General features: G+C 39.5%; 2 protein-coding genes across 2 annotated transcripts; one reads left to right on the top strand and one right to left on the bottom strand.

Annotated features, from left to right (window-relative positions):
• Positions 1–1,089: 1,089 nt before the first annotated feature.
• On the bottom strand, positions 1,090–7,392 carry LOC143287349 (ankyrin repeat domain-containing protein 46-like). Its single transcript, XM_076595310.1, has 3 exons — positions 7,036–7,392; positions 4,908–5,063; positions 1,090–2,130 (listed from the first exon to the last, which is right to left on the bottom strand). Exons 1-3 carry the CDS (start codon positions 7,347–7,349, stop codon positions 1,923–1,925), a joined length of 678 nt encoding a protein of 225 aa, XP_076451425.1. The 5' UTR covers positions 7,350–7,392; the 3' UTR covers positions 1,090–1,922.
• A 2,581-nt stretch (positions 7,393–9,973) lies between these two features.
• On the top strand, positions 9,974–18,254 carry LOC143287631 (transmembrane protein 185A-like). The gene is made up of 7 exons (XM_076595750.1): positions 9,974–10,111; positions 12,046–12,222; positions 13,193–13,400; positions 14,053–14,136; positions 15,384–15,560; positions 16,356–16,479; positions 17,349–18,254. The coding sequence occupies exons 1-7, from the start codon at positions 10,074–10,076 to the stop codon at positions 17,573–17,575; spliced, it is 1,035 nt and encodes a 344-aa protein (XP_076451865.1). The 5' UTR covers positions 9,974–10,073; the 3' UTR covers positions 17,576–18,254.
• Positions 18,255–19,735: the final 1,481 nt, after the last annotated feature.

Here is a 19,735-nt window from a genome sequence, read left to right as displayed (position 1 = left end):
AGTTCTATTTTTAAGATACTGATGGGGAAAATTGGAAGTTTCAATCGCAGTAGTCAAATCAAAAGTTGTATTTCTGAATGATGAAGAGAAGCAGTAGAATGATTCATATACGGGGAAAAATCGTAGACTTTAATGAAAACAAAGTTTACAATAATTATTTCAGAACGTATGTGAATGATAGGTTTAATTATTTCAGGTAATATCATTGCTTTCTGTTGTGAAACAATTTTCTTTCCGACAATAAAAGACAGCCATGAAGAATTTTTCAGTGAGAAGTTCGAATGGTCTTGTTCAAAACAAAACTGTGATCACACAACATACTTATGTTTTACTTCACACACATACACACACACACACACACACACACACGCGCGCACGCACACACAACCAGAGAGAGAGAGAAAGAGAGAGAGAGAGTTCACTCAAAATGATTATTCTAAGCAGAGCTTAAAATTTCCAAGATGAAATTTTTATTCAGTTCAAAGTGATATGTTCGTGTGATGTGCATGCACATAAGATGATTTTGCATTTTCTGTTTGGGAATAATGTGTTCATGTTTTGTGTTCCCAATAACAAAATGTAAAATGATTCTATCATTTCAAACAGGGCCAGTGGTGTTTGTGTGAAACGTAAAGTCTTTTTTTTGGTCCACATAGCAATACAACTCTCTGGACAAGGGGGGGGGATATCATCTTAAACATATTTTTGCACCTCTTGAATAATTCTAACATAAAAATACACATACACACACATGCACAAGCACAAATACTCACAAAATAATGCACGCACTCACACACGTATAGATACATAACAAAATAACAACAGCAACAGTTAAGTGTGGATCATCTCGAGTAGTTGTCATTTTGTTCCAATATCTTTTTTCTCACATACATTGCTTCTGCTATGAATCTAGCTAGAGCTGTCCATGAGTTTTCATTATCATTTGAAAGAATATTTACAACATGATTGTGATTCGGGTTACCTAAGAATCAATCTATCTGACTACAATTTTTCCGTTTATCGTCGTATGCAGTTCAATGAAAGTGAATTTCATCTTTCATCATACGTTATTTGCATCTTCTTTGATCGAAAACTAATATTTCAAGGTTTTTTTTTTTTTTTTTTTTTTTTTTTAGTCCACTTGGTTTCAGTCTAAACCATAAGAGGCTATCTTCTTTGGTGGAAAACCAATGTTTGAAGTTTTTTTTTTAGTCCACTTGCTCTCAGTCTAAACCTTACAAATCATAAATAATTTTCTGCCTGTAAGATGCTTTCAAAGGAATAAAACCACCTGTATTTATCATTGTGTGTGAGCGTGTGTGTGTGTGCGTATGTGTGGTTTGTACGTTTATGTTAGTGTGCATATAACTCACAATTATAAGTTATGTATCCTTGTATGCATATTACATAAGAATAAGAATGACTTTATTATCTCCAACTGGAGAAATTTGGTCAGGTGCATTATCACAACATAGACAAGTAAACAACATGGGGACCATAACTGTAAAAGTCAACAACAGCTTTTACGAAGACACAAATGTAAAAAATACCACATACACTGTTTCATACATACATCCACACACTGCAGGTAATAACTGGTATTCTTAATGTAAGAACAGAAAGAATTAAGAAACATTATTTTGAATATAATTATAAGCATAGACTACTGTATTGCACATTGATTATAATAGACAGATAAGAATAAAGATAAATTGCGGAAAACCACAACCAGATAATCAGCACACACCCGCACCCACCCACCCCCCACACACGGTTTACTTGATTAAACAAGAGTAATAAACATATGTTCTCAAATAAAAGCATTTCACATATTCGCTTTTAAAACATTGCAATTAATGAAAAGTTTGTGTATGCCTAAAGGTGTTTGTATACATGCAAAATGTTTTTTCTCACTGCCACTTTCAATGCACTTCAATGGGTATGCGAGAACCACTTCCATGGTGCATCCCAGTCAGAATGAAGGCAATGTAAAGGGAAAATCCAAGAACCCCAAGGAGAAGGAGAAGAAAATTGCGTGACCCCAGTTCCGATGCACATTCCTGCCACAGTCCTGAAAGGGACTGTTTGCTTGAAGCCTTTTTTCTTTTGTTCGACATCGTCACGGAGTGTCTGAAACAGTGATGTGACAGATCACGATGAGCACCTGCAGTAGTGAACCACCTGCAAATGCTTTTAGTATTACTATTAATTACGGCTAACAGCAACAATAATAGTCATTGCTTTTAGCATTACTATCAATTACAGCTAACAGCAACAATTATTATCATAATCATTAAATTATGATAATGAAATAGTAATAATAATAATGATCTTAGAACGTTTACTGGCCTTAATCCCTAGAATTCCTTAACTCACTCAGTACAGCCAGGCCTCTCTTCTCCTCTACACAGACCCCTCGGATGTCCAGTGGGTGTCTGAATGACCCAACCTTCAGCTTCCGTCATCAGAACTGTGGTATTCTTTGTCAACATTCACCTCTTCAGTATTAGAGCGTTCCGCTTGCAATATTTTGATGATGGTAATTGGGGTGAAACGCTATTAACGTCGTCTCTTTCGCCGTTCGTATGGAGAGAGTTAAGAGGTATTAGGCCACAACAGCACTCCTCTAGGAGACTTGGTTCAGGGCTGTCCTCTTCAGCTGTGCCATGACCACCTGGATGGGTGCCTTCTTGCATCTTCTCCATGTCTGTCTTGTTCTGCCCATTTCTTTTCTTCCCTTGAAGGTCCCATTCCTGTGCTTGTCTGGTTGTTGCATCTGGAGCTTTGTGCAGCTCCATTTCCTTGCAGAGAGGCATCTGGTTGGTTCCTTCCCTCATGTCAGCATCTGATATTGTTTCTTGCTGCCTCATGCCTATGTCTGTGATGATGGAAGTCTGGAGTTTGCCATAATTCAGCTTTGTTAGTCTTCAAGTTGCTGATCCTCACTGGAGGACTGACTTCATATTTCATTATCCGTCTTGCAGAGGTTGGAGAGGGCTATGGAGTTCCTCACAGGCCACAGGATGTTGAATGCATGCCTCCCCTTGTCAATGCAGTGTTTGTTATCTTCATCTGCACCTCTGTCTTTGGTGACTCCACTGTCCAGGTGGACAAACTTCTCTGTTTCATCAATGGATTGGGACTTGCATATTGATGATTCTCATAGATTCTGTCTTCACAGCGTTGATCATGGTGTTGATTTTGAGGCCCATTATCCCTGCTTCTTCAGGGACAGTTTAGTTTCTTGTGTGAATATTGACATCTGTGTGACAGGAGGCTTACACTGCTGGCAAAATCAAGATCTTCCAGTTGTTAGGTGAAGACGCCAGTGTTCCCGTTTTGGGTGGTCTTTTCATGTCCCAGTTCTTAACCAGCAGGAAAATAATTGGTGACAAGAGGCAACCCTGTCTCACACCTGTCCAAACGTCAAATGGATCTGTCAGCTTTCCATTAGGAATAACCTGACATGCAGAGTTGTCATGAAGATCTCAGATGATGGCAATAAATTGTGCAGGAGTTCTGAAGCGGTGCGTTACCTCCCTGTTAACTTCTCTGTGCACAATATCAAAAGCCTTCTCTAAGTCTGCAAATGTTGTATGCTCTAGAGGAGACTGCCATTCAAATGATTAACCAATGATGAGATGCAATTTGTCTATATACAAGATGTAAAATTTCCCCTTTGAGATGGTTTTACAAGAACACTTGATGTAAATACTAAATAATATTTCTGGCATTGGTATCTCACCAACTGACCAAGACAGGAGCACCTGGTGCATTATGGGTAACTATCTATATCAAAATCAACACATACACCATAACAATACATCAAAACTATCCACACATTCATCACTCTCTTCCACCATCCATCCTCTTCTTTCATAATGTACCTATCACAGTTATTATCTTCTTGACAACTAGAATATGACATTGTCAAAGAGATAAAAAAAAGAAAAAGAAAAGAAACAGCTTAAATTCACATCTTCTGTTGTTGCCTTTTCTTCTATAAACCTATGTTGAGTATAGTATTTCATTTACATATTTTAACTCTGATGTTTTCAAACATGCATGTAATAATGAAAATGAAATTTAAAAAAAAAGAAAAAAGGGGTACATATGAAAATTTTTTTTGTGCATTTTGTTATTGTAAGGAGACCCATTAATGTACACATTTTTAGAAAGGTAAATAAATAAAGAATAGAAAATACATGATATTTTCCAGTTATGTATTTTACCAAAGACATGCAATTTTTTTTTTTTAATCAGTGTTTTCTTTTTAGTCCGATTTTTAACTTGTTCATTACCGACATTAATTTGTCATTTGCGCAGTAATATAATGGATAATAACTGTACACACAAATTATACCAGAACAACCACAATAAAAAATTTTTTTTAAAAGAAGAGACATATATGTAAAATATATAAAAATGAATATATACATGATTCATTTGACTACTCTGAGTGATATCAACATAGATGCGATTGTCCAGTCCTCTCAGTCAAATCAGTTTTATGGAAAAAAATCATCACGCCCATCAGGAAAGTCAGACCCAAGAACTGTTTCATTTCAAACACACTTGTATCTGTCCTTGCTGATAGTCTGGAGCACTCTTTTCTGCATTCCTGGATTTCCCTGTGCCTGTTGGTGTGTCTGCTGTGCATATAAACTGGTTTCCTTGACAAGAAAAACAACAACAAACAAACAAAACCCCCGGAAATACACTAGTAGGCAGACAAAAGAAAAAAATATCATAAGGGTGGCATTACACTGTAGCAATGCACTCTCCCTGGGGAGGGCAGCCTGAATTTCACAGAGAGAAATCTTTTGTGACAAAATGTAATACAATACAATGCAATGCAATGCAAAACATTGCAATGCAATGAAGCACAATAATTCAGTCTCTAGTACCTGCTGGAAATGTCACTGTCAGCAGCTGCACCCAAAGTGTGGCCTCTAGCACCAGATTCCTTGACTTCCAGTTCCAGTTGACAGAGCAGGTCATGTGTTGACCCAGACACCCCTCTCCTCTCAGCCATGTCTCTGGGAGTGAGACCTCTGTTGTTGCTGAAAGCAAAAGTGAACATGAAATCATGACGCAGTTACTTATTATTGTATCATCCACAAGTTTATCTGCTTGTCCACTCAAAATTTCTGTAATACGGAATATGTTTCTCTCTCTACTGTTCATATATCTTCCCTATTTAATCTAATTTTCTTTACTGAATACTTTTCGATATTTGGACATGCATACACCTTCTTTCTTGCTGTAAAGATACACACTCATGCACAGACACAAACACACATCACATCACCGCTCAGTATATACTGCATACATTGTAATACATATGATGAAAAAAGAATGGGAGGAAGGAGGCTGTCTGTTCATTTCTGGATGGCACATATTTGATATAAAGCGAAAGTAATAAACAGATCAAGAAAAAATATCTGCATCAACAAATTGAGTCTGCCATGGCCAATTATGTTGGTTGAAAAAAAAAAAGAATCTGGAAATGGGTAACCAATACAGCTTAATCAAAGATAAAGGGGTAAGAGTTGAGGGGCAGGGGTAGCATTTTTACAACAAAACCAAGCCCTCTTCAACACAATATTGCATGAAACAGCGCTGACACTGTGTAGTAGATCTGGTCATCTTTTCATTAAGTGCAGACACTTTTGTATGCAAAGAGCAGGGAAAACAGACAAACGTCCTTATGATGGACTTTGCTAAGGTGTTTGTCAAAGTCAAACACAGCCTACTCCTGCATAAACTCCATCACTATGGAGTTCGCGGATAGACCAAAGAGTGGATCACGGATTTCCTCAGAAACTGGAGGCAAGCAGTGGCAGTGAATGGAGTCAGCTCCAGTTACACAGATGTGCGTTCCAGAGTACCCCAAGGATCAGTACTGGGACCATACCTCTTCCTAGTGTATATTAACAACCTGCCTGAGAATTTATCATCGAAAACAAGGCTGCTTGCAGACGCCACTGCAATTTACAAAGTAATAGCAGCATCCTAGGACCATGCCCAGCTACAAGAAGACCTCAACAAACTCGCTGAGTGGAAGAAGAGCTGGGACATGGTTTTCCATCCTGGCAAATGCAACACCTTGATCGTGACAAAAAGCAGGAACCCAAAAGAGCATGACTATATGTTCCACAGACAAACACTACAGAGGGTAGACTCCACCAAATATCTAGGAGTCACGATAAAGAAAGACCTGAGCTGGAGAAAGCATATTGAAAACATCTGTTCCAAAGCAAACAAGACCTTAGGGAACTAGTGTACAAGGCATCTGTCCGCCCCATCCTGGAGTATTCATCATCAGTCTGGGATCCCTACCAACAACAGGACATTGATCTCCTTGAAACAGTCCAGAGACAAGTAGCCAGACCTCTGCTGAGACGCTACCGGAACACCTCAAGTGTATCAGCAATGCTACAAGACCTTGGATGGTCCTCCCTGCAACAACGCCAGACTGACCATGCTTTATAATATCAAGCATAATCATGTAAGCATGGACTAACTGACAGCAAAGCTGGTATCAACACCACCACGGCAACGAAGCACCCACACTGAGCAACTGGAGCAAATCTTTTGTAAAACTAGATATAGGCAGGATGGTTTCCTCCGGGATTGGAGCGCCTTGCTCCAGGCCAGCTCAGTCGACACCTTTGGGTCAATGGTCTCCAGGCCATAAATACCAGAAGATACTTTTTCCTAGCTTCCACACTATATAGGTGGATCTGGGGGCCGGCTAGTCCAGTTGCTTGCAGTTGGGCGAAAAGCGAAAAGTTGTGGCCTACCGGTCAAAAACCTTTTTTTTTCCGGCAAGGAAACCTATCCACTCTAAGTAGACTTAGATACATTTTCCGCAGACCTCCTTTCAGTAAGTGACAGAACAGTCAGGTATTGACTGTGCTCACTCTACGGAAGGAAGATCATACACAAGGCCTTCGACTGCGAGGTGTGCTTTTGGCAAGACCAACAAGATGCTAAATGTGTGCTTGTAGGAGGAAGGGGCACAAAAATCACCATTGTAAAACGTTGGCACCGTATTCAACCAGCAACTCGATTGTTTCTGGATGACCGCACCAATGCAAAGGTGTGTTCCCGCGATTATCACAAGAGGAAACGTCGGCACCTTTCTCCAGCAGCAATGCAACAATGTCACTTTTTCCTTTCATAGCTGCCAAATGAAGTGCTGTGCGGCCATTCCAGTGTTTTTCATCAGTCTCATTCACATTGCAAGATGACGTCTCTAATATGTTTTTGATCATTTCAAAATTTCCTTCAAGGACAGCGTCATGCAATTTACAGCTGCATTCCATAATATCAGAACAATCCATTTTGTCTGCAATCGGTGTTTATTTCCTTGCCGTCGTCTGCATTTGATTTATTCCAAATACGTGGATAGGAATTTGGATGAAATGTCAAATGTTTATAATGTCCTATTTCGAGTGTATTATGTTGATAAAAAAAAGCGTATCAATGTGTTCAAAATAAAATTATATTTTGAAAACTACAGTACAAAACAATGCATTTTAAAAGCTTAAAATAAGGAGTCACCCATGCCTTCACATCCAATTTATTTTCCATACCGGTATTTTGGATACAGTCGGTTCACCGAAACATAGGGAAATCGCTTCGGTTTGAGACGAAGATGCGCCCTCTCTCTGTCTGTCTGTCTGTTTGCGCATTTGAGTCAGTGTGTTCGAGTATCCCATATCTTGTGTGTGTGTGTGTGTGTGTGTGTGTGTGTGTGTGTGTGTGTGTGTGTGTGTAACGAACATATAAAAAAAATTCATCTTATATATATATATATATATATATATTGTTGTCAGTTGTTTTGTTTTGTTTGTCGGTGTGTGTGTGTGTGTGTGTGTGTGTGTGTGTGTGTGTGTGTGTGTGTGTGTGTGTGTGTGTGTGTGTGCACCAGACATGTAAAAAGAGGAGCCAGCAAGTTTAGGTTCACTAGGTTTTCCAATACTTCGGCCTCTGGCCTTCTTCAAGGGACTTTGATGACAAATCATATACATTCTAATGCCAAATTATACACACAATATAGTAGTACTAGTAGTAGTAGCAGTAGTATAGGGACTGGCAGTCATCTGCCTAGACCTCTCGGCCTTTTTATGTCCCCATCGAATCTTCATCTTCACTTCTTCCATTTTCTTTTGTTGTTGTTGGGCGGTGTACGCAAGTACATTTCTGCAAGAATTTTGTTTTATTTATCAAAGTCAACATTTTTTTTCTTTTAAGATGTTGTTGTCAAGGAGATTTTTGAACGTGTTAGTATTTTGTGCAAGTTTAACCTCGATTGGTAGTGCATGTAGATTTAAGTATGTAAGTCTTTGTTGGTAACTAATATTCTTGCATTCTTTTAATAATTTCGTTGCTCTTCTTTGGACCCTTTCTAATGCTATAGATTGTCTCTTAAGGTATGGGTGCCACACAATATTACTATATTCCACATGCGATCTAACTAATGCTTTATATAAATTGAGAAATATATCTTTGTCTAAGTAATTGAAGGCTCTCTTAATTACACCAATCATGTGAATGGCTTTTATTATCAATATGTGTATCAAAGGAAAGTTTATTGTCAAACATTATTCCTAGGCCTTTTTCACTATGGCATTTCTCAGTATTCTGTGTCGTGTTTTCTATTTTCATGTGGTAATTGTTATTTGGATTTTTTTCCTATGTGCATTACTTTACACTTTGAAACACTAAAATAAAGGTTCCATTTGTCAGACCATTCTTGTAGTGTATATAAATCAGCTTGTAATGTGTGATTGTTGCGTGCATCACCATAAATTTTAGTGTCATCTGCAAACATTTTACACATACTTTGTATACAAGCAGGAAGGTCGTTTATATAAATATATTGAAAAAAGTACTGGTCCAAGAATACTGCCCTGTGGAATACCACTGATTACGTTTGCACAAGTTGACTTTTCTTCTCCTATCTTAACCATAATTGTGTCCTACCTGTTAAGAAGTTTTTTTTGTCCAGTTCATGCAGTAAGTTACCAGTAATATCATACGAGGCTAATTTTAATAACAGTCTTTCGTGTGGGACAGAATCGAATGCTTTTTTGAAGTCTAAATAAATTATGTCAATAGATTTACCGCTATCTGTCATTTTAGTCAGATCTTCTATTACTTCTAATAGTTACGTTATACATGATCAATTCTGTCTAAAGCCATGCTGACATTGTACATAAAGGTTATTTATTTTCATATGCGAAATCATTGCATCTCCAATAAAAGATTCTAAAATCTTACACACTATACATGTGAGGCTCACTGGTCTATGATTACCTGGTTCTTGTTTTGACCCGTTCTTGTAAATAGCTGTTACCTCAGCCATCTTCCAGTCGTTTGCTATGGAAACACTTTCAAGTGACTTATTGTAGATGATGCTCAATGGAATAGCCAACTCTTTGATCACCTCTTTTAGGAGCTCTTTTAGGAGATGAAATGACCTTGCTAAAATCAAGTCCTAAAAGGAAATGTTGAGAGGAAGACAGGAGGGGAAGACATTGAGAAAAGAAAAGAAAAAAAGAAAAGCAACAGACTGACATCACTGCAGAATGGACAGGAAAACCATTTGCAGAGACCCAGGTCATATCATACAACCGACTGACCGAGAGGAATCTGCATGGTGAACAGCACATCAGTGCGGCGCCCCAACGACCCCACACGGTTGCGGGAGAAGGATATCCTTTCAATGGGTTTTGCTATTTACGATAGATTTTGGTAAAGAGAAGTTCACCTTACCGACCAGCTTACAACATTAACAAATAAGCAAAATTTTTCGTTATCGTTTATTTTACTCCTTAAACATCTAGAAAATCGATAAGCTGAAATTAAATTGCGACAATTTTAACCTTTTCATTTAACAACAACAACACTGAAATACGACATTGGAGTGACAAATAATATCAATGTTATGAGGGATTTATTGCTTGGAGAATTATGGGAAGATAGATGTAAACACGGACGAAGCTGAGATTCTTTTTCTCTTTCATTGACAGTGATAACTGATATGTTTATACAGTTTCAAAATGAACTTAAAAAATCTCTTCCAAGACTTCAACCCGAGGTATGTAATGGATAGGAACTGTCGCTTTATTGACGTATATTCACACATCAGACAGTGGAATAGCATAGTTTCACAGTTCACACCAGTCGAGAGTCTGTCTCTTTGTGTGTGTGTGCTTGTGTGTGTGTGTGTGTGTGTGTGTGTGAGCAGCGAAGGCACCAAAAAGAAAAAACAAACAAACAAAACAAAAACAAACAAAAAAACCCACACAAAACAAGCAAAAAAAAAAAAAAAAAAAAAAAAAAAAAAAAAAAAAGATTAAGTAAGACATTTAGACGATGAACAAACGATCAGTCCTTTTTACAAACTCACACATGCAATCAATCCTTTCAAAACATATTCACATTGAAAAAAAATTTAAATAACAAATGATACAAAAATGAAATAAAACATTTTAGAAATGTTATAATAAATTTGTACAGGGACACAATGTTTAAGTCTGCAACAAATCATACACAGGTACATGAGCACACAAAACAAGTATTCATTTGTGATATGTATGTTCTCATTTGAATATAATATGCATGTATGTGTGAGGTGACTGTTACAATTAAAATTCAGCTTATATAGTTTTAATGAATCTAACCAATTTGAATAAAACATCTTTCTTTTTAGAGCATATTTTTGATACTTTAAGGCATTTGGGCATATATAGAGTGCTGATGATATCGATGGGCTGGCAAGTAGTGTGGAAGGACTGGCAGAACTGGTAAACTGCTTGGATGAAACATCAACCAAGTATGGGACGGGGATCAGCACCGAGAAGACAAGACTTATGACAAACAGCGAGGACCCAATCAAGAAGATCAGTGTCAGCAGATAGCTGCTGAAAACAGTGATTCAGTTTAAATGCTTAGGTGCCATCATTTGTGAATGAAGGGTCCAGAACTGAAATACTGGCAAGAGCTGCACAGACTGCAACAGCACTGGCAAGACTGAAGCCCATAGGGAGAGACAAGAACATCAGTCTCAGATCAAAGCTGTAATTCATGCATACATTGGTTTTCTCTATTTTCTTGTATGCACATGAGTCCTGGACTCTACAAGTACAGCAGAGCTTCAAAGACCTAAGCAGTGGAAATCAGATGTATCAGGAGACTTCTTGGCATCTCCTACAAGAACCAGACAACAAATGAAGTCACTTTTCTATCAGACAACATTTTGGTTGGTACTAAGGCCCGTCGCCCACGGGGCGTCAGCGTCGGCCGCACATCAGTTTTTGATGCCTCCCTACATTTGTCGCACGGATGCCTGAAACCTGTAGCGAGGCGTGTTGCTCGCACACGCGTGACAACCTCCCCAGGCATCACGCATCACGCTCCATATTCGGAAAGTCACGTGCTGAAACTTGCTGAAATAGATTCCAAATGATGTCTCACGTAAAACACATGAATGTCGCTGTTGTCGTGGGGGAATAGGACAAGTTCTATTGAAGAAACACGACGCATGGCGACGGCGATCTTGCTGAGTGGCGCGCGACACTTGCTGCCTGAAAACCTCGCACACTGGGCGCTGCACGAAACTTGCTGCTTGTCGCGTGAAACTTGCTGCTTGACGCCCCGTGTGCGATGGGCTTAAGACCTACTGACCACACTGAAAAAAAAAAAAAGGAAAATGAGATGGTATGGCCACATTACAAGATCTGAAGGGCTCTCTGTATGTTGAAACAGATCAGGCACAACTGAATACTACCCAAGTGACTCAGTAGCAGTTCTAGGACTCCTCTCCTGTGTGGACCCAAGGTGTCCAAACATTGACAGCTCACTATAGACTCTGTATGAGGTGTTTGGAATGAGCTGTGTGAAAGTGATGACACTATTAAAACACTCATACTGTCATAGATGATGAATGAAGGGGCAGTACATTTTAAAAAGTATTCAACTGGACTTGCAGTTGAATAAGATTGTGAACGAATCTTCAAAAATCTGTTTCAGCAAATTTTTGGTGTTTTCCTGCCTGCTGGTGTTTTCTTTGCTGTTTGCGCTGCGACTGGACAAAACCATTGAGTGGAGCTACTGGTTGGTCTTCATTCCCATCTGGCTGTGGAAGCTTGCTGTCATTTGTGGATCCAGTGTGGGAAGCTATGTCTGGTGGAAACATCCCAACTATAGGTAGAAGAAACTTTCTTTGAATCTTTCCGTTTGTGTTACATTTTTTGTTTTCTTTTTCTGTGAATTTCAATGAGGTATATTAATCTCTGGGGAGAAGTTCAGTCCACATACTTCTCTTTCTGTTGGAGCTTTTTGGTACAATGTGTGGATGATAATGATGATTATTCAAAGTAAATAGAGAGATGGCATTGTTAAGAAAACATTATACTAGGTATTACAACCTCATGCTGGTATTAGATTCAGTTATGTTATTTAACTAAGCTTACTAATGAAGTAGAGCCTGGGTTTCTCCAAAGTGTCTTTGCAGAGGTTCAGGCTTTGACACACAACTGACAGATGTGGTGGATTCTGAACTACTTCTTCTTCTGCGTTCACTCGTATGCACACGAGTGGGCCTCTACGTGTATGACCGTTTTTACCCCGCCATGTAGGCAGCCATACTCCGTTTTCGGGGGTGTGCATGCTGGGTATGTTCTTGTTTCCATTACCCACCGAACGCTGACATGGATTACAGGATCTTTAACGTGCGTATTTGATCTTCTGCTTGCATATACACACGAAGGGGGTTCAGGCACTAGCAGGTCTGCACATATGTTGACCTGGGAGATCGTAAAAATCTCCACCCTTTACCCACCAGGCGCCATCACCTGTGATTTGAACCCGGGACCCTCAGATTGACAGTCCAACGCTTTAACCACTCGGCTATTGCGCCCGTCGGTGGATTCTGAACAATTCTTCTTCGAGGTGCCCAGGTGACTATTCACAGAGTTAAGGAGGAGAAGAAGAATAAAGGAGAAGTACAGAAAGTTAGCTTAAAACAAATAAGAAGATATACTGGGTGAATTTATTAAATGTTTTAGTGTTCTTGGACCCTTCTTAGACCAGATAATACTGTTTAATTATAGGAAGGAGTGATACAGTGATCTTTTGCGCAAAAAGAAGGATGATGAACGCTGTTTTTTCACCTCAGGATGGAGGGTGACAGCTACACACAGTACAAAGCCATGGTGATGTGCACTGGTCTGCACCTGCTGCTGTTGATGTTTGAGATCCTTGCCTGTGATAACCTGGAGATGGACTCTCACTCCTGGGTCCTTGTCTTCATCCCGCTTATCGTCATGGCCGTCATCTCCATCGGTATCTGCATCTGGGCCGTGAAAAACGAACGTTCGTTTGAGGTTAGTACTGGGAGATGATGATTAAGTTTAAAAATTGTATACACTAGAGAAAATTGTGATGCCACTGGCCTTTTTTCAGGTGCACAGTGCTGTATTTTGTAAGAAAAATTGTAAGTGATAGCATAATTGTTTCAGAGTATAGTCAGGTGGAAGTCTCTCAGGTGAATGGTTGCAATCTCCCAGGTTAAGATTTTTTTTTTAATGATAATTTTTTACCTGTTTGGAAAAGAGCTATAATCCCCCTGCACATGAACCTGTAATGTCTTGGAACAGATGGAATATTGACGATAAAGATCCCATTACGTGGATGCACCTGCCTATGTATAGATTCTGTGAAAGAGTAATGTATTGTGCTCACTAGCAAGGATACACACACATGTACGTATTTAGGTGGGCATCTTCCAGTTCCATCCATTCACTCATTATTATATAGATAATAGAATGCACTCACTTGTGCATAAAACTGAAATATGTGTATTACAAACTAATATCATTTATTCGTAGTCAAGCAATCTCTTCCAATAATTTTCATCAGCTCAGAGAGTCCATTTGGCTCATAAAGCTGGTAAGAGTAATGGAAACAGACGTCAGCTGGAAATAGTTGATTTAATGTAGTGGTTGTTTCATTGAGATTATATGTTTTTGTTTTCAGATGGAGCTGTTTTGTTCAGTGAACATTTTGCAGTTTATTTTCCTGGCACTTCGACTCGATGGAGTTATTTCATGGAGCTGGGTGGTATGTTTGTTCCTTGGTGTGTGTGTGTGTTTGTGTGTGTGTGTGTGTGTGTTTGAGAGAGATATAAATACATGTATGTGTGTATGCATACATCCGTGTGTATGTGTGATTATGAGGTCAGGAGTGGTATGGATGTATGACTAGAAGTGTGAATAGATGAGATTATTATAAATACCGAGTTCATAATCATGATCAAAAGGATCACTTCCTTAATGGTAAACAGTATGTTAAGATATACTGACTGCATTTTCTGTTGTACTGTACTAATATTGTTTACTTTGATTTCCCAAGTTTTTCACTTTTTTGCTCCTTTTTGCTGCTGGTGAAGACAGATTTCCACACTTTTACAGTTAAGACAGTTTCAGTTTCTGTAATGGGTGAATATTTTTCAGTTGATTTAATTTTTGTGTTGATTGAGGTCAACCTGGTTTCAAACAGTTCCATTTGTTCATTCCTTTTTGACTGAATAAATGTTTTGACATTGTTTGTAATTATTTATTTATTTTTCTTTTTATCACAACAGATTTCTCTGTGTGAAATTCAGGCTACTCTCCCCAGGGAGAGCGCATTGCTACACTACAGCGCCACCCATTTTTTTGGTTTTTTTTCCTGCATGCATTTAAAAAAAATTTTCCTGTCGAAGTGGATTTTTCTACAGAATTTTGCCAGGAACAACCCTTTTGTTGCCGTGGGTTCTTTTACCTGTGCTAAGTGCATGCTGCACACGGGGCCTCGGTTTATTGTCTCATCCGAATGACTAGTGTCCAGACCACCACTCAAGGTCTAGTGGAGGCGGAGAAAATATCGGCGGCTGAGCCGTGATTCGAACCAGTGCGCTCAGATTCTCTTGCTTCCTAGGCGGACATTTACCTCTAGGCCATCACTCCACATAGTTTAGTTTTCTTTTAAAGTGTTTTTACTTGTTTTTCACACTGAACCAACACATTTTGTTTTCTGGACTAAACACTACAAAAAATGAATTGGATTTTTGTTTTTGACATAACAATGACAGTGATATGATGACATCTGGACTTAGTTGATGGTTTGTAATATTTTGTTGATTTCCAAGTACAGTTGATGGTTTGTTATTTTTGATCATGTCCTTGCCATTTTTTGTTTTGATTTCTGATGTTCTTGCCATCTAAAAAAAGAAAAAAGAAGTGTTTAGTGTATGATATATATTTTTGTACAGAAGATGTCAGTGCTTCCTGGGACGTGCAGGTACCAGTGATGTTGATGTGTTTCAGATCGTGTTCATTCCTATCTGGATAGTGATGTGCGTTGCCCTGATTGGGGTTCTCTACGCCATCGTCCTGGCCATCATTCTTCTCAAGTCGCCCGACATCATCCCAGAACAGCGGAGGGGGAACGTGTCATCGGCCATTGGTTACTCTTTCCTCGTCATTCCTCTTCTGGTGTTCGAGGTCAGTGGAGACTGGTAATTAAATTGTGAATCATGATCATGAGCACTGAGCTGAGCCTGATTTTCACTGAGCGACTCAAAGATGGTCGAGCAGCTCATTTGTTATCTTCATTGTTTTATCATGATTATTTATCTGTATTATTTTATTTTGTTTACTTCATTTTATTTTGTGTTGTAATATTCAGCATGATACCTTTTAAACTGAAGCTTTTGAAAAAAAAAAAATAATAATGAACATATTTCTGTGTTTTTATTAGTGATGAGAATTTCTAGAATAATCTTTTTCTTCAAATTCAGGGGGTGCACCTTATAGGTTACAGTGCCTTGTAGGCTGAAAAGCATGGTATATATGTGTATACTGATCTATACACGGAACATATTTCTGTGTTATTGTCAGTGAAGAGTTTCCCATTTTTCTCTTTTTGAGAATGTTCTTTAAAATGAAGACATTTGTGAGTGAATTGCATGGCATGCACACAGATGTGTGCATGGCACTGGCAGCGCAAAACAGGTAGGATGTGTACTTATGCGCAAACAGACGCATTGTATTTAACTCGCTGTCTCTCTCCTTTACACACACACACACACACTAAATCCCTCTTTGGGGATCAAGGAAACATGCATGTTTCACAGTGATGACTTGTGTTTCACCCTGTCTATATAACTGTCCCTATATTCCCTACGTCCCACTCTTCAACCCCAAACCCACCCCGCAAAATGGCCAAGTCATAAAAATGTTCGAGTTCCGAGTTCCAGTTCCTTTGCATACAAAGAGGACTTTACGGTAACATTTCAGATCCTGCTGGCCAACAGACTGGACAGGGTGAACAGCTTTCAGTACTCGGCCATCACAGCTCCCCTTCTCCTGTCTCTGGCCACGCTCGTCTGCCTGTCTTTCGGGGCCAAAGGGGGCAACAACTGTGAGTATAGTCATTGGGATGTGGTCATTCGAATGAGACTATAAAACTGAGGGCCAGCGTGTAGCATGCACTCAGTGCATGTAAACCCACGGCAGCAAAAGGTTTTGACGTGGCAAAATTGTGCAGAAAGGTCCACTTTTGACAGGAAAATGAATTAGCTTGCATGAAAAAAAAAAGAAAAAGAAAGGGAGAGAATCCTGAATTTCACACACAGAAGTCTGTTGTGACACAATACAGTACAATACAATACAGTACAATACAGTACAATACAATACAAAGTAGTTACTTCTGATTCCTAGGGGCATTTGGACTCCCAATCTTAAGGGTCTTGGATTTGAATCTCGGGAACAGCGTCTGGTTGTTGATGATTTTTTTATGATCTCCCAGACAGCATGTGTGGAGATCTTGTACCTTCTTCCTCTGTGTGTGTTTGTGTGTGTGTGTGTGTGTGTGTGTGTGTGTGTGTGTGTGTGTATGCACACTTGCATGACATCAAATGTGCACAATCAAGTTTTGGCAATTCATGTGAGGGTTCAGAGGTTTGTAGAAACACAAAATTAGCATGCATACATATATACAAAAGTAGCTGCCTAAATGGCAGGGTAAGAAATGGTTATACATGTAAAGCCAACTTGCACATTTGTAGAAAAACAATCATACCTTTAAAGAGACACTTTTTTTTTTTTTTACTGCAATTTAGGGTTATGCCATATTGATAATGAATAATAAAATTGTGAATTGCTTCAGCAGTTGAGGGGCTGAATGTTCATCTATGTCTGTGATTCAGTGTATTTTCACCAGGCGCTGTTGTTGCCGTTAGGCAAATGAACATCTCAAACTAAACATTTCGCTTTTCGCTGCATCAACAGGGTGGTTTGGAATTCGCAAAGACTTCTGCCAGTTTTTACTGGGCGTGTGCCCGTGTCTGCAAGAGTACGGCAACATCTCCTACTCGCTGCAGCACAACGACTCGGACAGTGCAGCCAGCACCCCGGAGTGTGAGAAAGTCAAAGGGATCAACAAACTGAAGAAAGAGGCCATCGATGAGCAGCCTCGGACAGTGGTGCCTGTGTTGTCTATAGAGATGCCAGACTGACAACACCCCCTCCTTGCGTCTGTGAGAAGTGTACTTTTCAGTTGTTGTTTGAGAAGACTGGAAGGGAAAGAACACAGCGAGAGTCTGAGAAGTGTGCATGTCAGTGGTCGTTTAAAAAGATATGGAAGCAAAGGACACAGCGAGAGTCTGTGAGAAGTGTGCATGTCAAAAGTTTTTTGAGAAGAACGGAAGGAAAGGACACAGCAAGAGTCTCTGAGAAATGTGCTCGTCTGTCATTGTTTGAGAAGAACGGAAAGGAGCAAACACAGTGAGAGAGCGTTGGTTGCTGGTCGTTGCAGGATGTTTGGTGGGCATGCTTCTGTGTTGACCATCGCAAGGCAGCCAGTCCCCTCTGTGGCCATTAAGTATCAGACAGCCCCGTTACTCACACCTCGGTTGATACGTTTGCATGCCAAAAAAAGTCTTACATTTGATTCAGCTGAATTTGTGATACAGCAGGAAGACAGACCCTTGGTGGGATCTTTGTATGTAATACTTTTTTTTTTTCCTTTCTTTCTTTATATGTTGGTTTGCTGTTGTTGAAGAAGCAGATGCTTCACAGAACAGCAGGCCCAGTCAGTGAACCTGAGGTGAGAGAAGTTTTGGATCAAACTGTTGAAAGAATTGCTGATGTGAATGCCACAAAACAGTTTTTTTTAATTAATCTTTTTTTTTTTCTCTTTAAAAAAAAAAAATTCCTGGGATGAAGGATTGTAGTCATGCTGTTTGTTGAGTGCAGGGAAGTGAACATCTGGAACACATTTTCACATGTTATCCCCTTTGCACAGCGGCCCTGTAAATGAACATTAGTTTTGGAAGATGGCATGCAGAAGGGAAGCTCATGCAGTTTCCGTTATGAGTTTTGCAAATATGTGTGCCTTTCTTGCATTCTCTTTGCTGGTTTTTAAGACTTAACAAGTCTATATTGGAGATTATTTTCTGTTTTGTGCAAGATGCCAACAAACACAAGCAAGTCATAATAAAATAGATCACAATAATTAATAGACATAGAGAAAAACAAAACAAGAACTGGTGGTTTAGTTACTCATGTATCCTAAAAACTAAAAAAAAAAGAAGAAAAAACCCCCATCATGGTATGTTACGAAGACTAACGGATGTAGAACAGAACAAAAATCCTACCAGTCAAATTCTCCGGAATGCTTGTGTTTGTCAGATGTTCTTTAAAGAGAACTCTTTTGGAGGGCATCTGTTCTGTATTTTCAGGTGTGACAGTATTTAACATAATGCTAAAGTTGAAAAGAAGAAAGCAGTCTAGGAGCCCGGTTCTTCTGTGCAGCTACTCATTAAAGCATCCAGGCATTTTCTGGCTGAGCCGTAGGAAATAGAAAATTGATTCCAGGCAGTCGCTGAGTCAGTATGATATTTAACCTGCTGAAGCATATGAAAGACAATGACGGAGTTAATTGTAGCTGGGAGCATGGTATTGAGAGGGAAATGTAGCCTGAAAGAGAGGGGAATGGATGGTGGTGGAAGGAGCAGGGATGGTGGGGTTGATGGGGAAGGTTTTTGCAGGAATAGAAGTACATCGCTGAGATTTTAAAAACTGTTTTTGTCTTCATCAGGCTCAGGCTGGGTGTGTCAGTTTGTGTGTTTGTGTTTGTGTGTGTGTGTGTGTGTGTGTGTGTGTGTATAGTGACTCGCATAACATGGAGGAACAAGATGTGGATCAGGAACATTACTCCTGTGGAACATTTGGGAAGGTGGTGGTGGGGTGGGGGGAGGGAGGAGAACGGAGGGGAAAGGGAGGTGTGTGTATATGTGTGTGTGTGTGTGTGTGCTTTCATTATCAATGGAGGCATGCGTTGTGTGATAACATGAATAAATGGTGGTGTCAGTGTGGCATTGAGTTTACCGGTGAAAAAAGTTGGCAGGTTTTCTCTCTTCAGGGACTACACAAAGCAACTGGACTGCACTCATGTTTGCTCTGCAACACAATTGCCCCCCAAGGCCTGATTGGCAAGTCTGGTTTATGTGAAAGTCAGACATATGTTGCCTTCTTTTTTTCCCCACAGCAGATGTGGTGCAGATTATATAGATTTTTCCACACACTCTGACACCTCCTTGAAACTGAAACTTTGATCCAGCCTGATCTTCGAGAATTCTTACACATTTTTCATTTGACTAATGTTTATCTGCTTA

The sequence above is a fragment of the Babylonia areolata genome, chromosome 11 (genome assembly GCF_041734735.1).
Source record: "Babylonia areolata isolate BAREFJ2019XMU chromosome 11, ASM4173473v1, whole genome shotgun sequence".
Classification (NCBI taxonomy): domain Eukaryota; kingdom Metazoa; phylum Mollusca; class Gastropoda; order Neogastropoda; family Buccinidae; genus Babylonia; species Babylonia areolata.
This window is presented reverse-complemented; position numbering and strand designations above follow the sequence as displayed.

What these genes read in the sequence shown, in the direction of transcription:
- LOC143287631 (XM_076595750.1), top strand. Translation starts at nt 10,074, where the DNA reads ATGAACTTAAAAAATCTCTTCCAAGACTTCAACCCGAG. An exon ending in TTCCAAGACTTCAACCCGAG is followed by an intron (nt 10,112 to 12,045) that starts GTATGTAATGGA and finishes AATCTGTTTCAG; the next exon opens with CAAATTTTTGGTGTTTTCCT. An exon ending in TTATTTCATGGAGCTGGGTG is followed by an intron (nt 14,137 to 15,383) that starts GTATGTTTGTTC and finishes GATGTGTTTCAG; the next exon opens with ATCGTGTTCATTCCTATCTG.
- LOC143287349 (XM_076595310.1), bottom strand. Translation starts at nt 7,349, where the DNA reads ATGGATTGTTCTGATATTATGGAATGCAGCTGTAAATTGCATGACGCT. An exon ending in GGTGCCAACGTTTTACAATG is followed by an intron (nt 5,064 to 7,035) that starts GTGATTTTTGTG and finishes TTTTGCTTTCAG; the next exon opens with CAACAACAGAGGTCTCACTC. An exon ending in GACAGTGACATTTCCAGCAG is followed by an intron (nt 2,131 to 4,907) that starts GTACTAGAGACT and finishes TCACTGTTTCAG; the next exon opens with ACACTCCGTGACGATGTCGA.